The sequence below is a fragment of the Globicephala melas genome, chromosome 4 (assembly GCF_963455315.2).
Source record: "Globicephala melas chromosome 4, mGloMel1.2, whole genome shotgun sequence".
NCBI lineage: Eukaryota > Metazoa > Chordata > Mammalia > Artiodactyla > Delphinidae > Globicephala > Globicephala melas.
In genome coordinates this window covers 103,220,304-103,241,366 of record NC_083317.1, presented here as the reverse complement: position 1 = coordinate 103,241,366, position 21,063 = coordinate 103,220,304, and the positions used below count along the sequence as shown (strand labels likewise).

Here is a 21,063-nt window from a genome sequence, read left to right as displayed (position 1 = left end):
TATAGTAGTTTTATTGTTGAAAGTTATTTTGGTGCATCTAAATTTGTTCATGTTTTTTCCTTTGTTCATGTTCTCTTTTATAATACCTATAAAATTTATTTTTGTAAAATATTTCCTCATCTACTACTACAGTAGTTCTCTCCCATCACTAACATCTAAAGCGAGAAGTCCATGATTACATCTTTGAAAAACTACAGTAGAACATTACAAATTTAATCTCCAATATTTTGCAATTTGCAAAAGTGGGGAAATTTCTCAAGTACTATTATAGTAATTTTATTATTTTATTTTTTCTGTTTTATTTACTGGGATTCTATGTGAGAGTTTATTTGTATTTTTAAAACTTTTTGTTAAGTATAATACACACGCAGACATATGCACGGATGTTATAGGTGAATGAATTTCACAAAATGAAAACTCAAATTTTATTTTGTTTATAATTTCTTTATCTGTAAATTAAGAGTGAAGCAAGATCACAAGTGTGATGTTTCAAATTCTATACATTGGATGTATCAAATACTAACCATTCCTTGCCATTTAACTCAATTGCTGTTAAGGAGCTTCACCTGAGAATAACATAACTGTCCATAACAGCTTTTTATAGTTTACTAAGCACTTCTTTTTGCAGCTTACTAACATTTCTACATACCTTATCTCAATCATTTCTCACAATATTTTATGAGGGACAGATTATCACATAGTTTTAGAAAGAAGGAACCAACAGGGGCCTACTGTATAGCACAGGGAACTATACTCAATATCTTGTAATAACCTATAATGGAAAAGAATCTGAAAAACAATATATATATATATGTTTATATATGAATAACTGAATCACTTTGCTGTCCAACTGAAACTAACACAAAATTGTAAATCAACTACAATATATTTCAATAAAAATTAAAAAAAAAAAAAGAAGGAAACTAAGGCTCAGAGAGGTGAAGCAACCCCTTGGGGGCAGAGGGTCTATAAGTCGCAAGTTATGGACATGAAGCAAGGCCCTGAGAGTCCAGGTCTAGTATCAATTCTATAGATAAACTGCTTTTGTGTGGTGCATCCCAGATCCCCTTTCAGAAATGAAGGACTTATTCCTCTGAATGGCTTATTCCTTATTCCTGCTGCTGGCAGAAAGCTCTGAGTCTCACCCACTTCTGGGACTACCTTGGCTGAAGAAGGAAACCTCACCTGAGGTTACGCCTCCTTCCTTGAGCGGTCACATCCAATGACTCATCAATGAACAATGGCCCAGCCCCCTCAAGAAAACCCTCAAGTCATCTCAGCTTCAGAACTTCTGGCATTATGGTTGCTGAGGCCTCCATCAGACTGCAAGGCACCTCGGCTTCTTTCTCTACCCACTTGTGGTTCCCTTCCTTCCTTTGCACAGGTGTTGATTCTAAATGTACTCCCTAATAAACCTCTCCTGCGCTAATCTCCAACCAATGAGATCTTGATATCCCACACGTGCTATCACATTTGATGGTGTGAAAAAAACCACACTCTGCATCTGAAAGTTCTGTGTAGAATTTCAGTGATTAACAGATATGAATGGAGCATTTACTACTTGCTAGGTATTGAAGATATTTAAAATTAATAAAACTCTACTTTTAAAACACTTATTCAGTCTGTCTCCAAGAAAGTTATGTTGTAATCTAAAACAAAACAGATGAAAATCAATACTTATATTTACCTTAATTGGTTGAGAAAGAGATTTTATGGATTCTGATCTAAACTTTTTTTTTAATGAGTTTGTGGATGATGAATCTGGTGAAACTGTAACTTCCTAGGAGGTCTGAATTTAAGTTTGTAAAAACAAATGAAAGCTAAGATTCAAATAAGGACAGATATCCTGAATGTAAGGACTATGGTACAAGAGAACACATTTTTTCAAGGTGAGATTTGAGGATTAAATAAAAAGTGCAAAATGAGTTTCTCTCAGGTGTAATTTGCCTATATTATCCCACTGTGAGACCAGTCCTAGCAAGGTCATCCTGGTTTGTGGCAGACGTTTAACAGCAAGCACTTACTTCTCACATCTGGAGATCTTAGTACTGAGGGGTGGGAAGTGGGAGGAGAGATATAGGTACGTATTTCATTTATCAAAAGCCTGTGAATCAACTATACTCCAAAAAGAAAAAAAAACCTGTGGCCTTTCTGCATTAACCAGAGAGGGGTCCATATGGAGGCCTTGTTCTTGGCTCCCCCTTGTAACTTACAGGGAAAATTTCACAATAACCGGAGCCCTTGATGTCCTGCAAATGAAGGAGGAGCGTGTCCTCAAATCCCTCACAGCGGAGCCCACTTAGGTGGCACCAACCTGACTTCCAAATGGAACAGGACATCTACAAAAGAAGAAGTGATGGCGTTACCTCATAAATCTGAAGAGAACCCGGGAGAAGCTTCTGCCAGCAGCTCGTGCCATTGTCGACATTGAAAACCCAGCAGACGCCAGTGTCATACCCTCCAGGAATGCGGACCAGCGATCTGTGCTGAAGTTTGCTGCTGCCACGGGAGCCTCTCTATTGCAGGTGCTCCATCCACTCCTGGCAGCTTCATTAACCGGATCCAGGCAGCCTTCCGCTGTGTGTTGTGCGGTTATCAGGGGTGACCACCAGCCTCACAGAGGCGTCTTATGGTCCCTGTGCTGTGTGGACGCTGCCATCCCTTCAGCACGAGGGGAGCTCCCGGCGGGTCTGATGTGGTGGTGCTGGCCTGGGGATTGTGCGCCTGCGCGGCTCCATCTCCGGTGCGCGCTCGTGGGAAGTCAGGTCGTGTCTCTGCTTCTACAGGGATCGTGAAGAGACTGAAAAGGAAGAGCAGGCGGCTGCTGAAAAGGCTGAGACCCCGGAGGAATTTCGGGGTGAATGAGTCGCTCCAGGTCCCGAACTTATTGCTACTCAACCCGAAGTTGCAGACGAGTCTGAAGGCGCAGGTGGCCTCAGCACCTTCTAGCAGCTCCTCCGGAAGGACCGCGGCGCGCAGCCAGCCTCTGAAGGCCGGTCTGCCGCCGCCGCTCAGACCACTAAATGGGGAGAAACAACCAGAGTGGTCTCAAAGCTGCTCTTCCACAGACTCTTTTTTTTTTTTTTTTTTTTGCGGTACGCGGGCCTCTCACTGCTGTGGCCTCTTCCTTTGCGGAGCACAGGCTCCGGACGCGCAGGCTCAGCGGCCATGGCTCACGGGCCCAGCCGCTCCGCGGCATGTGGGATTCTCCCGGACCGGGGCACGAACCCGTGTCCCCTGCGTTGGCAGGCGGACTCTCAACCACTGCGTCACCAGGGAAGCCCTTCCACAGACTCTTAAACAGAAGATGGAAATAAGGTCGATGGAAAATAAAGTTTCTTAAAAAAAAAAACAAAAAAACGAAAAAAAGCCCACGAATAGGAATAGCTGACCTGAGCCTCAGAAGGCTGGCAGCCTGGTATGGTGGTACATGTACACAGAGTTAGACAGACTGTTGTTCAGGTCCTGGTTCTGCCACTTACTTGCTACAGAACTCTCAGCAAATTACCTAGTTTTTTGGAATATCAGCCTCATCTGTAAAACATAAGCTCCATAAGGGCAGGGACCATGTCTTGTGTTGATCCAGTGCCTAACAAGACTGGCACTGTGGCACTTGCTGCCAAATCAAACAGGGTATGGAAGGGGTGTATTGAGAAAGAAAAAAGGAACAGCCCTTGACATTCTGAAGCTGGTCAGTACTCACAGGTAGGCCAGCAAAGGAAGATTATTTCCTGTAGGACCTGCCAGTTGGTTTGAAAGGCTGTGTTCTCAGGAATGTGACAGGTTACGTCAGGGTCAGATCCTGAAGGGTCCTTTTTCTATGCAGAGAAACGAAATAATCCAGAGTGGAGACCATTGAAGGATTAAAAGCAGGGGAGAGTAACAAAATCAAATTTGCATTTTAGAAGGATGGATTGGAGTGTGGAAATAAGAAGGAATGGGAGACTACTTAAGTACCCTACGCAAGAAATGGGAGGCCTTCTTTAATGACCTTCTATAAGACGACCTTGCTTATTTCTTGAAATTTGGGGCGAGAAGACAGAAAAAGAATATGGTTGCACTCTTCAAACATTTGAAATTCTGTCATAAGAAAGTGATTAGACTCTTTCTGAGCTGCTCTAGGATCAAGGTATAAAGTCATAAGGAAATATTAAGTGCACTATGGGGAAACACATTCTAATAATTAGAGTGGTCTGAAAATAACATAGACTTCTTCACAAATAGTTATTTCTTACATTTCTTTCATCTATTCAACAAATATTCCTTGGAGCAGTTAGGATGTGGCAGGCATTAGGCATATAACGGTGAACAAAATAGACAAAGGCACTGCCCTCGATGGAGGTTACTGTAATTTTTGTCCAATGTGGTACCGTTTATAGATAACTTTTATATAATCATTTAAACAAGAAGCAAGCTCCCAATAGGGGTATCTAAAAAATGGCTCTGAGTGAACTCTGGCCAAGAAGATCGGGAAGGACGATAACCAAATAGAAGAGTTGTAAAGTCTGTGTGAGTCTCAGGCGCCATAGGACGGGAGAGCCAGAGAGCCCGCTGCCTTCTCTCCCTCATCTTTTCCACCAGCCTGGCCTCCGCCCCGCCCCGCCCCGCCCCGCCCCGCCCTGCCGTCTCCGCCCTGCCGTCTCCGCCCTCCGCTCGCCAGCACCCTCCCCTTTCTCGGTCCCCCACACGCCGCTGTGATTCGCGCTGTCGGCCCGCGAGATTTCGAGCTATTCTCTCGCGAGATCTTCAGTGTACAGGAGTCAGGTGTGGTGGCCGCTGACTAGGCGGTAGGAGCTGGTCCTGCTGCGGTTTTTCGGCACATCTGGGTCTGGCCCAGAGGCGGTAAGTAGGTTCTGGGGGCCGAGACCCGGCTTGCAGTCGTGCGGGGTCCCTAAGGAGAGAGGGGGACGGACTCCCTGGGCTCGGGCTTCCTCGGGCCGCGTGCGCGGAGCGTGTGTGCCGCCGGCGGGAGCCCGCGTGAGGTCTCACCCGTGAGGTGCGGGGTCGGAGTGGGGTGGTGGGTGGCCCGCAGGTGCGGTGACACCGCCCGCGGACTCTTACAGTGAGGTTCGAGGCACGCCCGCGGCAGCGGTGAGGGCGTGGGGTGTCCGGTGCGGCCCCGGCCCCCTCTGGCCCCTCCTTGGGTTCGCCGGGGTTGGCGTCCAGGTGCCGCCTGAGGTCAGCGCGCAGTTTAGTGGCTCGAGGGTCTTGCAGACGGGAACCTCCGGAATTCGCTTATTTGTGTTATTAAAGAAATTACTTCTTCCAAAGGTTCCAGGTGGAATTGGTTTTTCTTATTTGCGGCTTTACGAGGCTTGGCTGCCTTATTCAGAGAGGCAGAAGGAAGATGAGTAACAGATGTCTTAAATCTTACTATTCTCTCTCTTTTTAAAATCAGGATATACAGAAAAATGGAGTATGTGACAGAACCCGCGAAGCACACACCTGGACACATGTGAGTCGCGTCCCTTTTCCCCCATCCCTCTTAAGTTTAAAAATGTTAAAAGTGACTCTTTGAAACTTACTGTGGGGAAAGCTTTTCTTTGCGGGGTGGGGTCGGGGGGATTCTTTTGTCTTAAGTGGGAAAAATGAAAAGCCTTGTTTCCTGAGAAAAACGAGTTCATTTTTCGCTGGGAAGTTTGTGGTAGTAAATACTGGTTTAAGAATGTTAAAATATTCACTGTACATTCTTCTATGTTGGCATCAGCCATTGACTTTTAAATTTAAGGTAATTAAAATGTAATAAAATTATGTATTCATTTGTTCTGTCTAGCAATGTGATTCAGTTATATATATTTTTTATATTCTTTTCCATTATTGTTTATTACAGGTTATTGAATATAGTTACCTGTGCTATACAGTGAGACCTTGTTGTTTATCTCTTTTATATATAGTATTATAGTTTGTATCTGCTACTCCCTGTTTGATAGTTTTTTAATTTAACCTGTGCACTTATGAAATCTAATTTGAAAAACGTATGCTTTGTTTATTTAAGCTTGTGCTGCGATTGCGGTGTCCCGATCAGTCCAAATCCTGCCAATATTTGTGTGGCTTGTCTGCGAAGTAAAGTAGATATCAGCCAAGGCATTCCAAAACAAGTCTCTGTATCTTTCTGCAAACAGTGCCAAAGGTACGGTGTGGTACTATTTTATCCTGCTTAAAGTTGAAATTTGTATGTGGGAGAGCCACCAGGATATACTGACAATATTTTAAGAGTGTTAAGATATTCACTGTACATTCTTCTAGATTGGCATCAGCCATTGGCCATATGTGGCTTTTTAAGTTTAAGGTAATTAAAATGTAATAAAATTAAGTATTCAGTTCTGTCTGCTACCCACATTTCAAGTCCTCAGTAGTCACATGTGCCTGGTGGTTACCATAGTGGACATCAGAGGTTATAGAACTTTCATTTTGGATAACACGGCAATGATTCTTAAACATTTTGTGTTCCCAGTACACCTAGGGTTATGACACTCCCATAATAGTGAATCACTAGACATGATACTCTTTCCATCCTTTAAAAATAACATGCGATAAGATATATGTAATAAAGTGCATGTAATTGAGATTTAAGTTTTATTTATGTTGGCCTAGTTAGAGGTTTTAGAATTGGCAATTTTGTAGTGTTCTTTTCTATTTTTCTCTGCTAATTTGGTAAAGTTAGTGCAAAGGTATTTGAATCTGTTCTTTTTCTGTTAAGAGATTAATAGGTTTGATGTATACAATTAATAGATACAAGTTTATGTTTTTAAGGGTGAGAGCAGATTTTAAAGACATATTACTATTAATTACCATGAAGCTTTTGTTTTCCGCTTCAGTCATTTAGAAGCCGTGTATGATAAAAAGCACCTTATTTTTTAAGTAATTTAGTGGTGTGTTTTAAATTAAAAATCATGTATTAATGTTCCCATGTAACTAAAATAACTATAGCTGATGGAAAAACAGCTCAATATATCATATCTAGCATGGTCTGAAATGAAGACTGGATTTTAAGGCAGACTTCTTCTGAAAGTTAATGTTTTATTCCTTTTATGTTTTCTTTAGTCGTTGGCATGAATAGCTTATGTCTAGGAGGCCATTGAGTAATACAGAACTACCCATTGAAACTACCCATAAAATTATATGCCTGTGATTTCCCAAATGGGTTAGGACTCTAGTGGCTCTTAACTTTTTTGGGAGGGAGGGGTTCATGAATCCCTTTAAGAATTTAAAAACTGCATCTTCCCAGAAAAATACAGAAAACAAAGACATGAAACTTGTGTACTGTTTCAGGGAGTTTATAGTTTGTAAGCTTGGCAGGTGTGAGGCTTAATCTATAATAAATATTCGCTATTCTTAAGAGCATCGGTGGAAAAAAAACACTGGACAAAGAATCAGGAGACCCAGTTTATCTTGAATTTCTCACAAACTAGCTCTTTGATACTCTTGGCCACTTCACCTCTCTAAGCCTTAATTTCCTCATCAGAATGAAGGGGCTTTATTAGATGATGTACGAAGCCCTTTCTAACTCCAAAAACATGCTTATAACAAAGGGACCTATATAAATAATTTTTTTCAGTGAAACTTTAAAAGTGAAAATCAGACTATTTACTTAACAAGTAAGGAAAAAAAAGCATTCACATAATACATTTAGAAGTATTAATTTATTGAGCATTTGCTGTATGCTAGGCACTGTCCTAAGTCCTGAGCTGACTGGGCTAAAAAACTTTAAGTACATACATAAGGGATTTCAATTTTTATTTAGTCAGGTTTTATATAAGATTTTAAATTTTACAATTTAAAATTTGAAAAGGGACTTTGAAGTAGATAAATAGTCTGAGGTATTATTGATACATAGTATTAGGTACTAATTTACCTTTTTTGTGTGTGAGAAATAAGCAGTTCTTAAGCATTTTAGATGTACATTATAAACCATTTTAATGCTATTTGGAGGTGATTTTTTCACCTGTGTTTCAAAGTATAGCTTCAAGGAACACTGGGGCATTTTGTCATCCTCACTGGAATGCTTATTGGTGCTTGAAGTAATAAGACCTTTTAATAAGTTATTTCTGATTGACTTTCTCAAATACTCAGAATTTTATCTTTTTAACTAAATTACTTGTCTAACCGAAAGTTTTCTGGAACTTCTAAAATATATTTTGGTTAAGTGCCTCAGATCAACCTTGGGTATTATTAATTTAATAATCATTGTTACGTCTGCATATTCACGTGGAAATTTTTTTTTTTCCTGAGAGATCCTGAATTTCAATATATTTTCTCTCAGATATTTCCAGCCACCAGGAACTTGGGTACAATGTGCATTAGAATCTAGGGAACTTCTTGCTTTATGTTTGAAAAAAATCAAAGCCCCTCTGAGTAAGGTAGGTCAAATAGCTAAAACCAGTTTTTGTGGGGGGTTCTGTGTGTGTGTGTGTGTGTGTGTGTGTGTGCGCGCTTAATCTCTCATTTTCAGATAATCCTTGTTTGAGTAGATTTTCCAAAATAACTATTAAATGCTACTGTTGGTAAGCACACTACTACAAATGCTGTTTTCATTTTTAAAGTTGTATATATTCTTTTTTAATGGAAATGAAAATCTTTTTGCTTTAGAATCAAATTTTTTTCATTCATTATTTGAGAACCTCTTATGTGCAATAATCTTTACTGAAAATGTTTATATAAAGCCATTGCTAAACATAATTTGGAGACTATAGTATTAGGGCTATGGTATTCGGTTTTAAAAAATTTTTCGTTACTGCTCTGCAAAGAAAATATTTGTGCCTATTACTTAAAGTCAGGGTATAAACATCTTCAGAAAACAAATAGGGTTTGTTAGTGTAGTTAGGCTCTCTACATACCACTTTCAGTTTTCTTTATGCTAAACTTTATGACTTATTTCCATCAGGTATATTTGTAATTGAAATGGCTCTTTTGGTTTGACGAGCTTCAGATTCTCTTAAAACTCTGATAAAATTACATGTAAGAGTTCTTTGAAGTTTCTCCCTTTATTTTCCTTGTTTTTTCTCCCTGGAATTTGTATCAGTCAAATATTGGCCCTACTAGCTGAAAACTTTGCCTTTTTGCCCTTGTATTGGTTTTGATCTTTTTTTCCCTGTGTTCCTGACAGTTTCTTTTATCTTCCAGTTTTTGTATTAATTTTCTTTCAGTAGTAATATTTTAAGTTTAGAGTTTTTAATGTTCTTGATACAGTCTGTTGAATATTTCTGAAGGTTTAATAATATGCTGTTATTGTTTTTTACTTTCCTTCTGTTCCCTGATTTGTCTTAGTTTTTTTTTTTTTCCTGGAGTCAGTTTTTGTGTAATTTGGTCTTTTGTTTTCATACTTCAGGCTTTTGTCAGATGTTCATTAATAATTCATTAGCATTCAACAGATGTTTATTAACTCAACTCTGTGCCAATCTACTTTTGGTGTTAGGGATATGGAAGTGAATGAGAGAGACAAAATCCCTGTCTTAGAGAGCTTTTATTTTAGTTGAAGGGGAGGGTGTAGAGTGGTCAATGAACAAAATAAATAGGTATATTAAGAGGTATAAATTCTGTGGAGGAAAAAGCCAGAACTGTGCAGGGAAGAGTTGCAATTTAAAATAGAATGGTTAGGGGAGGCCTCATTGATAAGGTGATACTTGAATAAACATTAAAGGCAGTACGGGAGGGAGCCACAATCTGGAGGAGAAGAGCATTATGGGTACAGAAAACAAGTGTAGAGGCCAAAGGCAGGAGCATACCTGTGTGGTTAGAGTGGAGTGGGGAGGGAAAAGTAATTGGGGATGAAGCCAGGGAAGGCATGGAAAGTCGGTAGGTCAGGCCTTGTAGGCCCTTTTGAGGCCTGGTTTTTACTCTGAGTATAGTGGGTATAGAGCAGGGGTCCCCATCCCTCAGGTCGCGGACAGGTACTGGTTGGTGGCCTGTTAGGAACTGAGCCGCATAGCAGGAGGTGAGCAGCGGCGGTGGGTGAGTGAGCAAAGCTTCATCTGCTCCCTGTTGCTCCCTATTGCTGGCATTACCGCCTGAACAACCGCCCCACCCCCCACCCCCATCTGTGGAAAAATTGCCTTCTGTGAAACCGGTACCTGGTGCCAAAAAGGTTGGAAGGTTGGGGACCGCTGGTATACAGGGTATAGGGCAGAATAGTGAGATGAATGATTTACAGTTTATCAGCTTCCTTCTGGCTGTGTTTAGAATAGATGTGAGGGGCATGGGCACCTTTAGGAAGCGATTGTAGTAGTCATGAGAAATGATATTTGGATCAGTAGTAGAGGAAGTGAGAAGTGGACAGGTTCTGGCTGTATTTTGAAGGTAGTCAGTAGGATTTACTCATGAAGCTGGATGTATGTTTATGAGTTGGAATAGTCAAGGGTGACTTCCATGGTTCTTAACTTGATCAACCAGAGGAGGGAGTTACTGATAGTGAAGTAGGAAAGGCTTTAAGAGGAGCAGGTCAGGGGACTTCCCTGGTGGTCCAGTGGGTAAGACTCCTTGTTCCCAATGCAAGGGGCCCAGGTTGAATCCCTGGTCGGGGAACTAGGTCCCGCATGCGTGCAGCAGCTAAGAGTCCGCATGCCACAACTAAGACCTGGCACAGCCAAAATAAATAATAAATAAATAAATAAAATTAAAAAAAAAAGAGGAGCAGGTCAGGCAGGAGAGATCAAAGCTCATCTCAAAGTGGTGCTTAGATGTCCATTAGACATGGAAGTAGAAATAGTGGGGAGCTGGATAAATGAGCAAGGGAGTGGTCCAGACCAGAGATAATAAATTTGGGGTGTGATGGTATTTAAAGCTATAATATTAGATGAGATTTCCTAGAGAGTTTAGAGAAAGGGAGAAATTTCAGGACTGAATCCGGGGATCCTTTAATGATAAAAGTTTGAGAAGATGAGAAAAAAAATCAGTCAGTACTTCTAATTAGCTGCAGGGAGAACAATATATATAATCAGGAGATCTAGAAGGTGAAGGGAATGTTCAGGAAAGAGATTGAGGATTTTGGAGGTTTTGTTGTTAGTGAATGTTGAATTCCAGAGGCCAGTAAAAGGTTTTCAGGATTTGGGGAGGAGTGTTAGATGGGATAGAAAAGGGCATATGTGGGCTTACCTGGTGGTGCAGTGGTTGAGAGTCCGCCTGCTGATGCAGGGGACATGGGTTTGTGCCCCGGTCTGGGAAGATCCCACATGCCGCAGAGCGGCTGGGCCCGTGAGCCATGGCCACTGAGCCTGCGCGTCCGGAGCCTGTGCTCCGCAATGGGAGAGGCCACAACAGTGAGGCCCGCGTACTGCAAAAAAAAAAAAGGAAAAGGGCATATGTGGAACCATATGGAGATCGGAGTGTGGGAGATGAGGGAGTGACTGAGGTAATGGTAAAGAAGAATTAAAGGGCTCGATAAGATGGATTATTCCTGGTTGTCTGAGGACAGATAGTGTGGTGAGGCTGAGGAATGGGGAATGCAGATGGAGGCTGAGGGAGTAAGAAGCTCTCTGTCACCCTCTGTACGTGGTGTCGCTTGTTGACTACTAGGCTTTGCTTTAGGGAACCAGTCGAATGAGGAGGGTTTTACTCTGGATGGCTGTACCTATACTAGCTTATCTAGTTCTCACCAGAAAGGTCTTGATAAAATTATCTGCCTGCTCATGTCTCCCAAATCTGTTATCTACAGCTCAGATTTCTCCATAGAGCTCCAGACCAAATAGATATCTCACTATCCACTGAACAGCTTCACTTGGATATCTTAGATAAATCCTCTTAAACTTAAATGTCTGAAACCAAATATAGCACATCCCTCCCCATTTAATCTGTTTTTTATTTGTGTCAGAAAAATAGTGTTACCTAGATGCCCAAGCTGGATACTTGACCATCATTCTAGAATCTTCTTTTCTTCCTTCCCATATCCAGTTATTATTAAATCCTATAGATTTTATCTCCTAAATAGCTCTTGGCTTGGATCTTTATGCTACTGTTATTTCTGACCCCTCAGTTCAGGTCAGCTACAACTCCTGCCCAAATTATTGAAACAAACTCCATTTTTGTTCTCCCACCCCCTTCCTCAAAACACCCATTTTAGCCATATTGAGCTACATTCATTTTGTCACATATGGCAAACTGTTTCTGGCCTCTGCTGATTTAGCAGTGAGTTACCATTGTGGATTCAGTATTCAGTGCATGAGACTCCTTGTAATGAATGTTCATTTTTTTTTTAAGCCACATACATATTATAGTGAGAATAATAAAAGTAGAAACCTTTGTTCATGAGATTTCTAGTAGATGATGAGGTCATCAGGTCTTTGTTTTCTTCTAAAAAGTGTAATTTCCATTCAAAAAACTGTATACTGTTTTTAGGGGAAAGGAGTTTTTTTCTATGCAAGTATTTTAATTTTTGCTTGAATTATACCAGTTTCATCAATATAGTCATTAGATTTTCCCTTTATTTGCTGTTTTTGTTGCCATACCTCTGATGATAACTTTTTTTTTTTTAAACTGGTGATGTTGGGTAGATTAATCATGGATTCCTTAAGCATCTATGAAATCTGTTTATTAATGAGTTATTCTCTCATTTCTTTTCTCCTCAGAGGGGAACTTACGTTTCTTTTTGTTTGTGTTTTGTTAAGGTACGGCTTGTAGATGCAAGCTTTGTTTGGACTGAGCCCCATTCTAAGAGACTTAAGGTTAAACTAACTATTCAGAAAGAGGTAAGCTATACATAATTTTCTCAGCATGGTTTAAAGTATAGGTAGGATAAGGAGACAAAAGACCTGTATGCAGAAAATTATAAGACACTGATGAAAGAAATTAAAGATGATACAAATAGATGCAGAGACATACCATGTTCCTGGATTGGAAGAATCAACATAGTGAAAATGATCATACTACCCAAAGCAATCTACAGATTCAATGCAATCCCTATCAAACTACCACTGGCATTTTTCACAGAGCTAGAACAAAAAATTTCACAATTTGTATGGAAACACAAAAGACCCCGAATAGCCAAAGCAATCTTGAGAACGAAAAATGGAGCTGGAGGAATCAGGCTCCCTGACTTCAGACTATACTACAAAGCTACAGTAATCAAGACAGTATGGTACTGGCACAAAACCAGAAAGATAGATCAATGGAACAGGATAGAAAACCCAGAGATAAACCCACGCACATATGGTCACTTTATCTTTGATAAAGGAGGCAGGAATGTACAGTGGATTGTATAGTGAATGTACTGCCTCTTCAATAAGTGGTGCTGGGAAAACTGGACAGGTACATGTAAAAGTATGAGATTAGATCACTCCCTAACACCATACACAAAAATAAGCTCAAAATGGATTAAAGACCTAAATGTAAGGCCAGAAACTATCAAACTCTTAGAGGAAAACATAGGCAGAACACTCTATGACATAAATCACAGAAAGATCCTTTTTGACCCACCTCCTAGAGAAATGGAAATAAAAACAAAAATAAACAAATGGGACCTAATGAAACTTCAGCGGTTTTGCACAGCAAAGGAAACCATAAACAAGACCAAAAGACAACCCTCAGAATGGGAGAAAATATTTGCAAATGAAGCAACTGACAAAGGATTAATCTCCAAAATTTATAAGCAGCTCATGCAGCTCAATAACAAAAAACAAACAACCCAATCCAAAAATGGGCAGAAGACCTAAATAGACATTTCTCCAAAGAAGATATACAGACTGCCAACAAACACGTGAAAGAATGCTCAACATCATTAATCATTAGAGAAATGCAAATCAAAACTGCAATGAAGTATCACCTCACACCAGTCAGAATGGCTATCATCAAAAAATCTAGAAACCATAAATGCTGGAGAGGGCGTGGAGAAAAGGGAACACTCTTGCACTGCTGGTGGGAATGTGAATTAGTACAGCTACTATGGAGAACAGTATGGAGGTTCCTTAAAAAACTACAAATGGAACTATCATATGACCCAGCAATCCCACTACTGGGCATATACCCTGAGAAAACCATAATTCAAAAAGAGTCATGTACCAAAATGTTCATTGTAGCTCTATTTACAATAGCCCGGAGATGGAAACGACCTAAGTGTCCATCATCGGATGAATGGATAAAGAAGATGTGGCACATACATACAATGGAATATTACTCAGCCATAAAAAGAAACGAAATTGAGCTATTTGTAATGAGGTGGATAGACCTAGAGTCTGTCATACAGAGTGAAGTAAGTCAGAAAGAAAGACAAATACTGTATGCTAACGCATATATATGGAATTTAAGAAAAAAAATGTCATGAAGAACCTAGGGGTAAGACAGGAATAAAGACATACCTACTAGAGAATGGACTTGAGGATATGGGGAGCGGGAAGGGTAAGCTGTGACAAAGCGAGAGAGCAGCATGGACATATATACACTACCAAATGTAAGGTAGGTAGTGGGAAGCAGCCGCATAGCACAGGGAGATCACCTCGGTGCTTTGTGACCCCCTGGAAGGGTGGGTTAGGGAGGGTGGGAGGGAGAGAGACGCAAGAGGGAAGAAATATGGGAACATACGTATATGTGTAACTGATTCACTTTGTTATAGAGCAGAAACTAGCACACTATTGTAAAGCAATTATACTCCAATAAAGATGTAAAAAAAAAAAGTATAGGTAGGAAAATGAGGGGCTATTGGTAAATTATGACTTGAACAGCTTAAAAGGAAACAAAGGCACTCTTAATTTTAACCCTTTGTTTTCTTTTGGATCATCTGCACAGATGATCAGGTTGATAGTAAGCAGCCATTGTTCATGATAGTGGGCTAAGTTAATCTTCTCAAAGTCATTTATATTTGGAATAAGATTGAAGTAAAAACATGAGCTAAGGCAGTGCTTCTCAAACTTGGCTGATCATTTGACTCACAGTGACTGAATCAAACTGGATTCAATTGGATGTAAGATCCAGGAATCTATTAAAGCTTCCCAGGTGATTTCTGATGATTGCCTATGTTTGGGGACAATTAAATTAAGGAATGTCTTCTTTTTTGAGAGTTTTCTTGGTCTCCTAAGGAAGAACTTTATACGCACACATGCATGTACATGAATATATAGCTATTAAAATTCTGCAAAAAATATCCTTACAACACTTCAACTAAAGGTAAATTTGAAATGTTAATCTAATAAATCCTATGAATTAAACCTATATATCTTTCTTGAAATAGTATGACTTACGATTTTAAATGTAACTCATTTGTTGTTGATTTCCTCAAAGCATTCATGGAAGAAGATTTTAAGTTAAATATTGAAGGATCTTCTTTTAAGAAAACTATGTTATTAAACAGAAAGGAAAGAATGAAGGAGTGTGATTGTTTTCTTCGTCAGGTGATGAATGGTGCTATCCTTCAGCAAGTGTTTGTGGTGGATTATGTTGTTCAGCCCCAGATGTGTGGAGATTGCCACAGAGTGGAAGCTAAGGATTTCTGGAAGGCTGTGGTTCAAGTCAGGCAAAAGGTAATGAGAGAAAGATGATGTGTGAATCCTCCATCTTGTATTTCATCTTTGTCGGTTATAAATAGCGAGTAAAACTTTCTCCTTTCCCCTCTTTCCAAATCGTTCAGGCAGTAGGGATATCCAGGTCTCTGGGGCATTCACCTTTAGAAAGAGATCACTGCCACATTTTAGATAATCTTTAAAGGTTGTTTTTGTTTTAAAAATCAGTGTCCTATATCTGTAGATGGCTTTTTTTTTTTTGCATTTCATTTATTAATCCAGTAATGCATTTATGTTTAGACTTTGCACAAAAAAACTTTCTACTATCTGGAACAGTTGATTTTGAAATATGGCATGTACCAGAATACACTTCGTATCAAAGACATTCATGGTGAGTTAAAATTTAAAGCATTTGAAATGATGTCAGAATTTTATTGCAGCTATCCTAAGGAGTCTTTTATCTTTACTGATAGTATCTAGAATAGTACTGTCCAAAAGAAATTTCTGTTAGGAAGAAAAAAATCTTAGCTCTTTATCTGCACTGTCCAACCAGTTTGGTAGCCTCTAGCCATATGTAGCTATTGAATATTTGAAATGTGGTTAGTGCAACTGGGGAGCTGAATTTTTAATTTTTTTCTATTTTAATTGAAATTTACACTAAATAGCTACCAGATGAGTAAACCAGTAACTACATTAATAGAATGTAAAGTGGTATGATAGAAATTCATCAAAAACTTATGTAGAGGTCAGTTTTCTGATTGAAAGAAAATTATTTTTGAGATCTGTGAGTTGTAATATTTTTGTTTTTCATATGCCTAGCTGCATTTGTGCTGGATACATTAAATCAAAAGGCTAAACTCAGTAATAATAAATAGTGATATACAAATGATATAATTAGATTTCTTGAAGATGGAATTTAAAAATGTGTAATTTCATAATGGCTCCTCACAGCGTGTTCTGTCTTAGCACTTACTATTGATGTAGCACACTTTTATATACTAGCCGATGGATAAATATTTCTTTAATAATAGAAAAAGTAAATATTCTTTAGCAAACTCTTAAGTCTCTTGCTAAAAGTTAATATTTTTAGTTGTAGGACATGTGTATAATTTTCCTGGTTGTTAAAGTACAGGTTTAGAGATAGCTATTCTTGAAGGAATGACCAAATTCTTGTACTACTTATTTTAAAAGTGTAAGCTCCTCTGTTACTTACTGATCTGTTAGTCATTTATCTCATATGTCTTGAGGAAAGTAATTAGAAGTGTAATTTTAGGTCCTTAAATGGGAAGAAATGAGTATCAGTTATGTTACCTGGAGAAAATCTTTTAAGCTTTGTATCTGATTTGAGTGCATTACCACTATAAGGTTAACAGTCTAAATTTGTAAAACATAGTTTACTGAATACTTACTGTGGGGAAGGTACTTTGCAGCCTGTTTAACATGGTGCCTGGATATTTGTGGCTAGCCATCAGGCAAAAATACACCTTTGTTCTGAGTAACTTTGTTTTGAGTAACTTTTGGGGATTAGGGGATCCTAATATTCTAGAAAAGGAAGCAGAAAACTCTGATTATCGTTCATCACCAGGGCAGAAATGTCCTTACACAGAATTTTTTGTAGCAAAAGACTTGGATACATTCTGGTACATACCTTTGCAGTCACTTTAAAAATCAAAAATGCTGGAAGTTTAACAGTCCTTTTTTTCATCCAGAGGAATTAATCTATTTTTTTCCCCCTACTGGTTCTTGATTTGATGTAAATGAATCTTTTGTTTGTTTGCTTGTTTGTTTGTAACTTTGTTTTTAAAATCATAACAATTGTAAAAATTTAAACAGAAGTATATATGAATAAAGGACCTCTGTCCCATTTATCCACTTGTTATTCCCAGATGTAGCCCCTTAAAACAAGGTATTACAGTGTGTACTCTGTATATGAATTGTGATAGCATTGGTTTTCCCTCATATGTGAGACTGTTCTGTAATATTCTGTGACTTGCCATCTTAATATATTTAGAAACGTTTCCAGGTCATTGCATATAATCCTATTTTATTATTTTTAACCACTATGGTTGTATATTTGTTAATCAGTATGTTTTTAATTATTTAGTTGTTTCCTATTAACTGGTTTACAAGATGCTCTAGTTTTTTTTGCTGCTACAAACAGTACTGTAATAAACATCCTTATGTTTGTGCATAGTGGTTTTTCTGTGGGACTGAGTTCAGGAATTGAAATTACTAGACAAAAGTATGCAAATGTTAAATTTTATACATGTGCTGCTAGATTGTTTTCCAAAATGGTGCCAGCTTACAGTCCAGTCACTTGTGAGAATTTCTGTTTTTCCAAACACTTGCCAACACTGCATAAGATTGTATTGGACTTTCTAATTTTTGCTGTTCTGATGAAGAGAATAAAGGCATCTTGTTTTTATTTTCATTTCCTTGATTACTAATGAGGGTTAACATTTTCATATGTACTGGCTATTTATGTTTATCTAATGTGAATTGTCTGTTCTGCATATATCTGTTTTTTCCTTACATATTTTGTGTCTGTTATTTAGTATATCAATCTCATTACGTGTGTGTATTATTACATATAGAGAGAGAGGAGCATGCAGAGCATGTGTTTGAGTGTGAGCCTGAGAGAGCATATACTTTCTTACAATGTCTCATGTCTGTTATCATCTAAATTTTTCTTTTTTCTTTTTTTTTTTGTGGTACGCGGGCCTCTCACTGTTGCGGCCTCTCCTGTTGCGGAGCACAGGCTCCAGTCGCGCAGGCTCAGCAGCCATGGCTCACAGGCCCAGCCGCTCCGCGGCATGTGGGATCTTCCCGGACCGGGGCACGAAGCCGTGTACCCTGCATTAGCAGGCAGGCTCTCAACCACTGCGCCACCAGGGAAGCCCTAAATTTTTCATTTTTTGGTTTTGTATAGCTATGGCTTATGACTTTCTGTCTTACATAGGAAAGTTTTTTATACTCCAAAGATATTTTTAGAAAGTAAATTTCTGTTTTACTTTTGGATCTTTAATCTTACCTGGTAAGAGTTTTTCCCAGAAAGTTAACTTGCATTGTCTCAATACTTACCTACCAAGTAGTCTGTCCTTTCCCCACTGATTTGAAATATCTCCTTTCTTATATATACTAAATTCCTTTGTACACATGGCTCAGTTCTGGTTTATTTTGTCCCACTGCTTTTATTACAGTATGTAAATTATACTTTATAGTATGTGCCCTTTTATTAATTCTTTTGTAAACCTTGGTTGATAGTGAGTAAGAGCATGGATTTTGGAACCAGATTTTGTGAATTTGAATCTCTGTCCCACCAGTTTTTTGCTGTGTGACCTTAGGCAAGTTATTTAACTTCTCTGAGCGTCAGTTTTCCCATTAATAGAATAGAGAGGATCATAATAACACTACCTCATAGGATTATAGTGAGGATTAAATAATTTGTGTAAAGCACTTAGAACTGTGCCTGGTGCATAATCATGTTTATTTAGTTCTTTTCTGTATTTCAGTGACATGTTATTGTTTTCATCGTGAAGATTTTGAATGTTTCTAGTTTTTTTTGACTATTCTATGCTTTTTATTATTGTGGATGGCAACTGTTTTCATTATGTTTTCTAAGTGATTATTGCTAGTATTTTGGAAATGTTGATTTTGTATGTTGATCTTTCTGAAATTTCTTAATCACTAATAGTTTACATTATATTCTTGTCATATACATGATAATTTACTAGGTAAATTATTATCTGTACACAACGATAGTTTTATTTCTTCCTTTGCAGTATTATTCCCTCTTTTTTTCCCCTTTGGCTAGGAGTGGAGAATAGCATTGAGTGGTAATGTATCAGGCATTACCATCTTTCTGTGTTTCACCCCTAAATAGAATATTTGTTGAGATTTCTATCTGATACATATGCATACAAAGTTATATTTAAACTGTTCTGTCCCATCATGCTATCAGTTATGTTAGTGACGTTGAAACAGTTGGAGTTTTCCCCTCTTTCTGCATACTGTTAATCAACATGTTGAAGTTTTGTAAGAACCTGCCCAGTAAGCCATCCAGTTTGGTATGAGGAAAGGATGTAAAGGCTTTTCAACTCCTTTTATTAGGACGTTAGTCTTTCAGGTATTATACTGCTTCTTGAATCAATTTTAATAGCATTTTCCAAGGAAATTCACCATTTCGTCTAGCTTTTCACATACTTGGCATAAAATTGAACGTGGTATATATATCATACTGTTAAATCTCATCCATAACTATCATTGTATCTTCTTTATTTTTGCTAATGTTGTTTGTCTTTTTTCATCTCCCTTCACTTCCTCTCTCTCCCCGTTCCCATCAGATTTGCCAAAGTTTTGTCTATTCTAGTTTTTTCAAAGTTAGTTTTATCAAGAAAGTCTTACTTTTTCTTAATTTTTGCTTTTGTTACTAATCCTTCTATTTAAAAATTTTTTTAATTGAGGTAGAATTGTAGAATTGACATAAAACATTATATTAGTTTCAGGTATACAATATATTGATTGAATATTTGTGTATATTGCTGAATGGTCACCCTATTAAGTCTAGTTAACATACATCACCATACATAGTTATACAATTTTTTTCCCTTCTACTTTCTTTAGTTTTTTGTTTGAATTAATTGAAAGCTTAGTTTATTTTCAGTTGCTAATATGTAGACTTAATAAATTTTCTGAGTATCATATTGGCTCTGTAGCTGGTACTTAAAGCTGACTTTTTCCACTACCCATTGCATATTTCTTTTTTTTCTCACCAAGTATCTCAGCTATTTGATGCTCTTGAGTACATACCTAGGTGTAGAATTGCTGAGTCATATGGTAAATTTATATTTATCTTTTTAAGAAACTACTAAAGTGTTTCCAAAGTGGCTGTATCATTTTATATTCCCATCAGCAGTGTTTGAGGGTTCTAGTTTCTGCATATCCTCATCAACACTTGCTATTGTTTCTTTTTATAAATAGCCGTTTTAGAGGATAATTTGAAGTGGTATCTCATTGTGGTTTTAATGTGCATTTCCCAAATGACTAATGATGTTGATTATCTTTCATGAGCTTATTAGCCATTTCTGTATCTTTTTTGGTGAAATAGCTGTTTAAATATTTTGCCCAGTTTTTGATTGGGTTGTCTGAAGTTGTAAGAGTTATTAAAATATACACTGGATACAAGCCCCTCATCACATATGATTTGTAAATATTTTCTCCTAGTTTATCTTTCCATTTTCTTAATGGGTCTTTTTTTAAAATTGTGATAAGAACACTTAACATAAAATCTACCCTCTTAAATTTTTAAGTGTATAATACATTATAGTTGACTGTAAGTATAGTGTTATACAGCATATCTCTAGAGCTTAATCTCTTGCTTAACTTAAACTTTATGCCCATTAACTAGTCACTCCTCATTTCCCCCTCCTCTCTGGCAACCATCATTCCACTGTTTAATTCAATGAATTTGACTATTTTAGATACCTCATATGAGTAGAATCATGCAGTATTTGTCTTTCTGTGACTGGCTTATTTCACTTTGCATAATGTCCTCAAGGTTAGTCCATGTTTTTGTACATTGTAGAATTTCCTTCCTTTTTAAGGCTGAATAATGTTCCATTGGAGGTGTATATCACATTTT

At 38.2% G+C, this 21,063-nt stretch overlaps 1 protein-coding gene across 1 annotated transcript in view; it reads left to right on the top strand.

The window, feature by feature from the left end:
- Positions 1 to 4,719: 4,719 nt before the first annotated feature.
- NMD3 (NMD3 ribosome export adaptor) overlaps positions 4,720 to 21,063 on the top strand; it is a 39,783-nt gene continuing 23,439 nt past the window's right edge. The window contains exons 1-7 of the mRNA XM_030845141.2: positions 4,720 to 4,842; positions 5,399 to 5,455; positions 5,996 to 6,130; positions 8,264 to 8,360; positions 12,600 to 12,680; positions 15,315 to 15,443; positions 15,723 to 15,813. Of these exons, the coding sequence (XP_030701001.1) occupies positions 5,412 to 5,455; positions 5,996 to 6,130; positions 8,264 to 8,360; positions 12,600 to 12,680; positions 15,315 to 15,443; positions 15,723 to 15,813 (577 nt within the window). The 5' untranslated portion in view covers positions 4,720 to 4,842; positions 5,399 to 5,411. The remainder of the gene's footprint in view (positions 4,843 to 5,398; positions 5,456 to 5,995; positions 6,131 to 8,263; positions 8,361 to 12,599; positions 12,681 to 15,314; positions 15,444 to 15,722; positions 15,814 to 21,063) is intronic.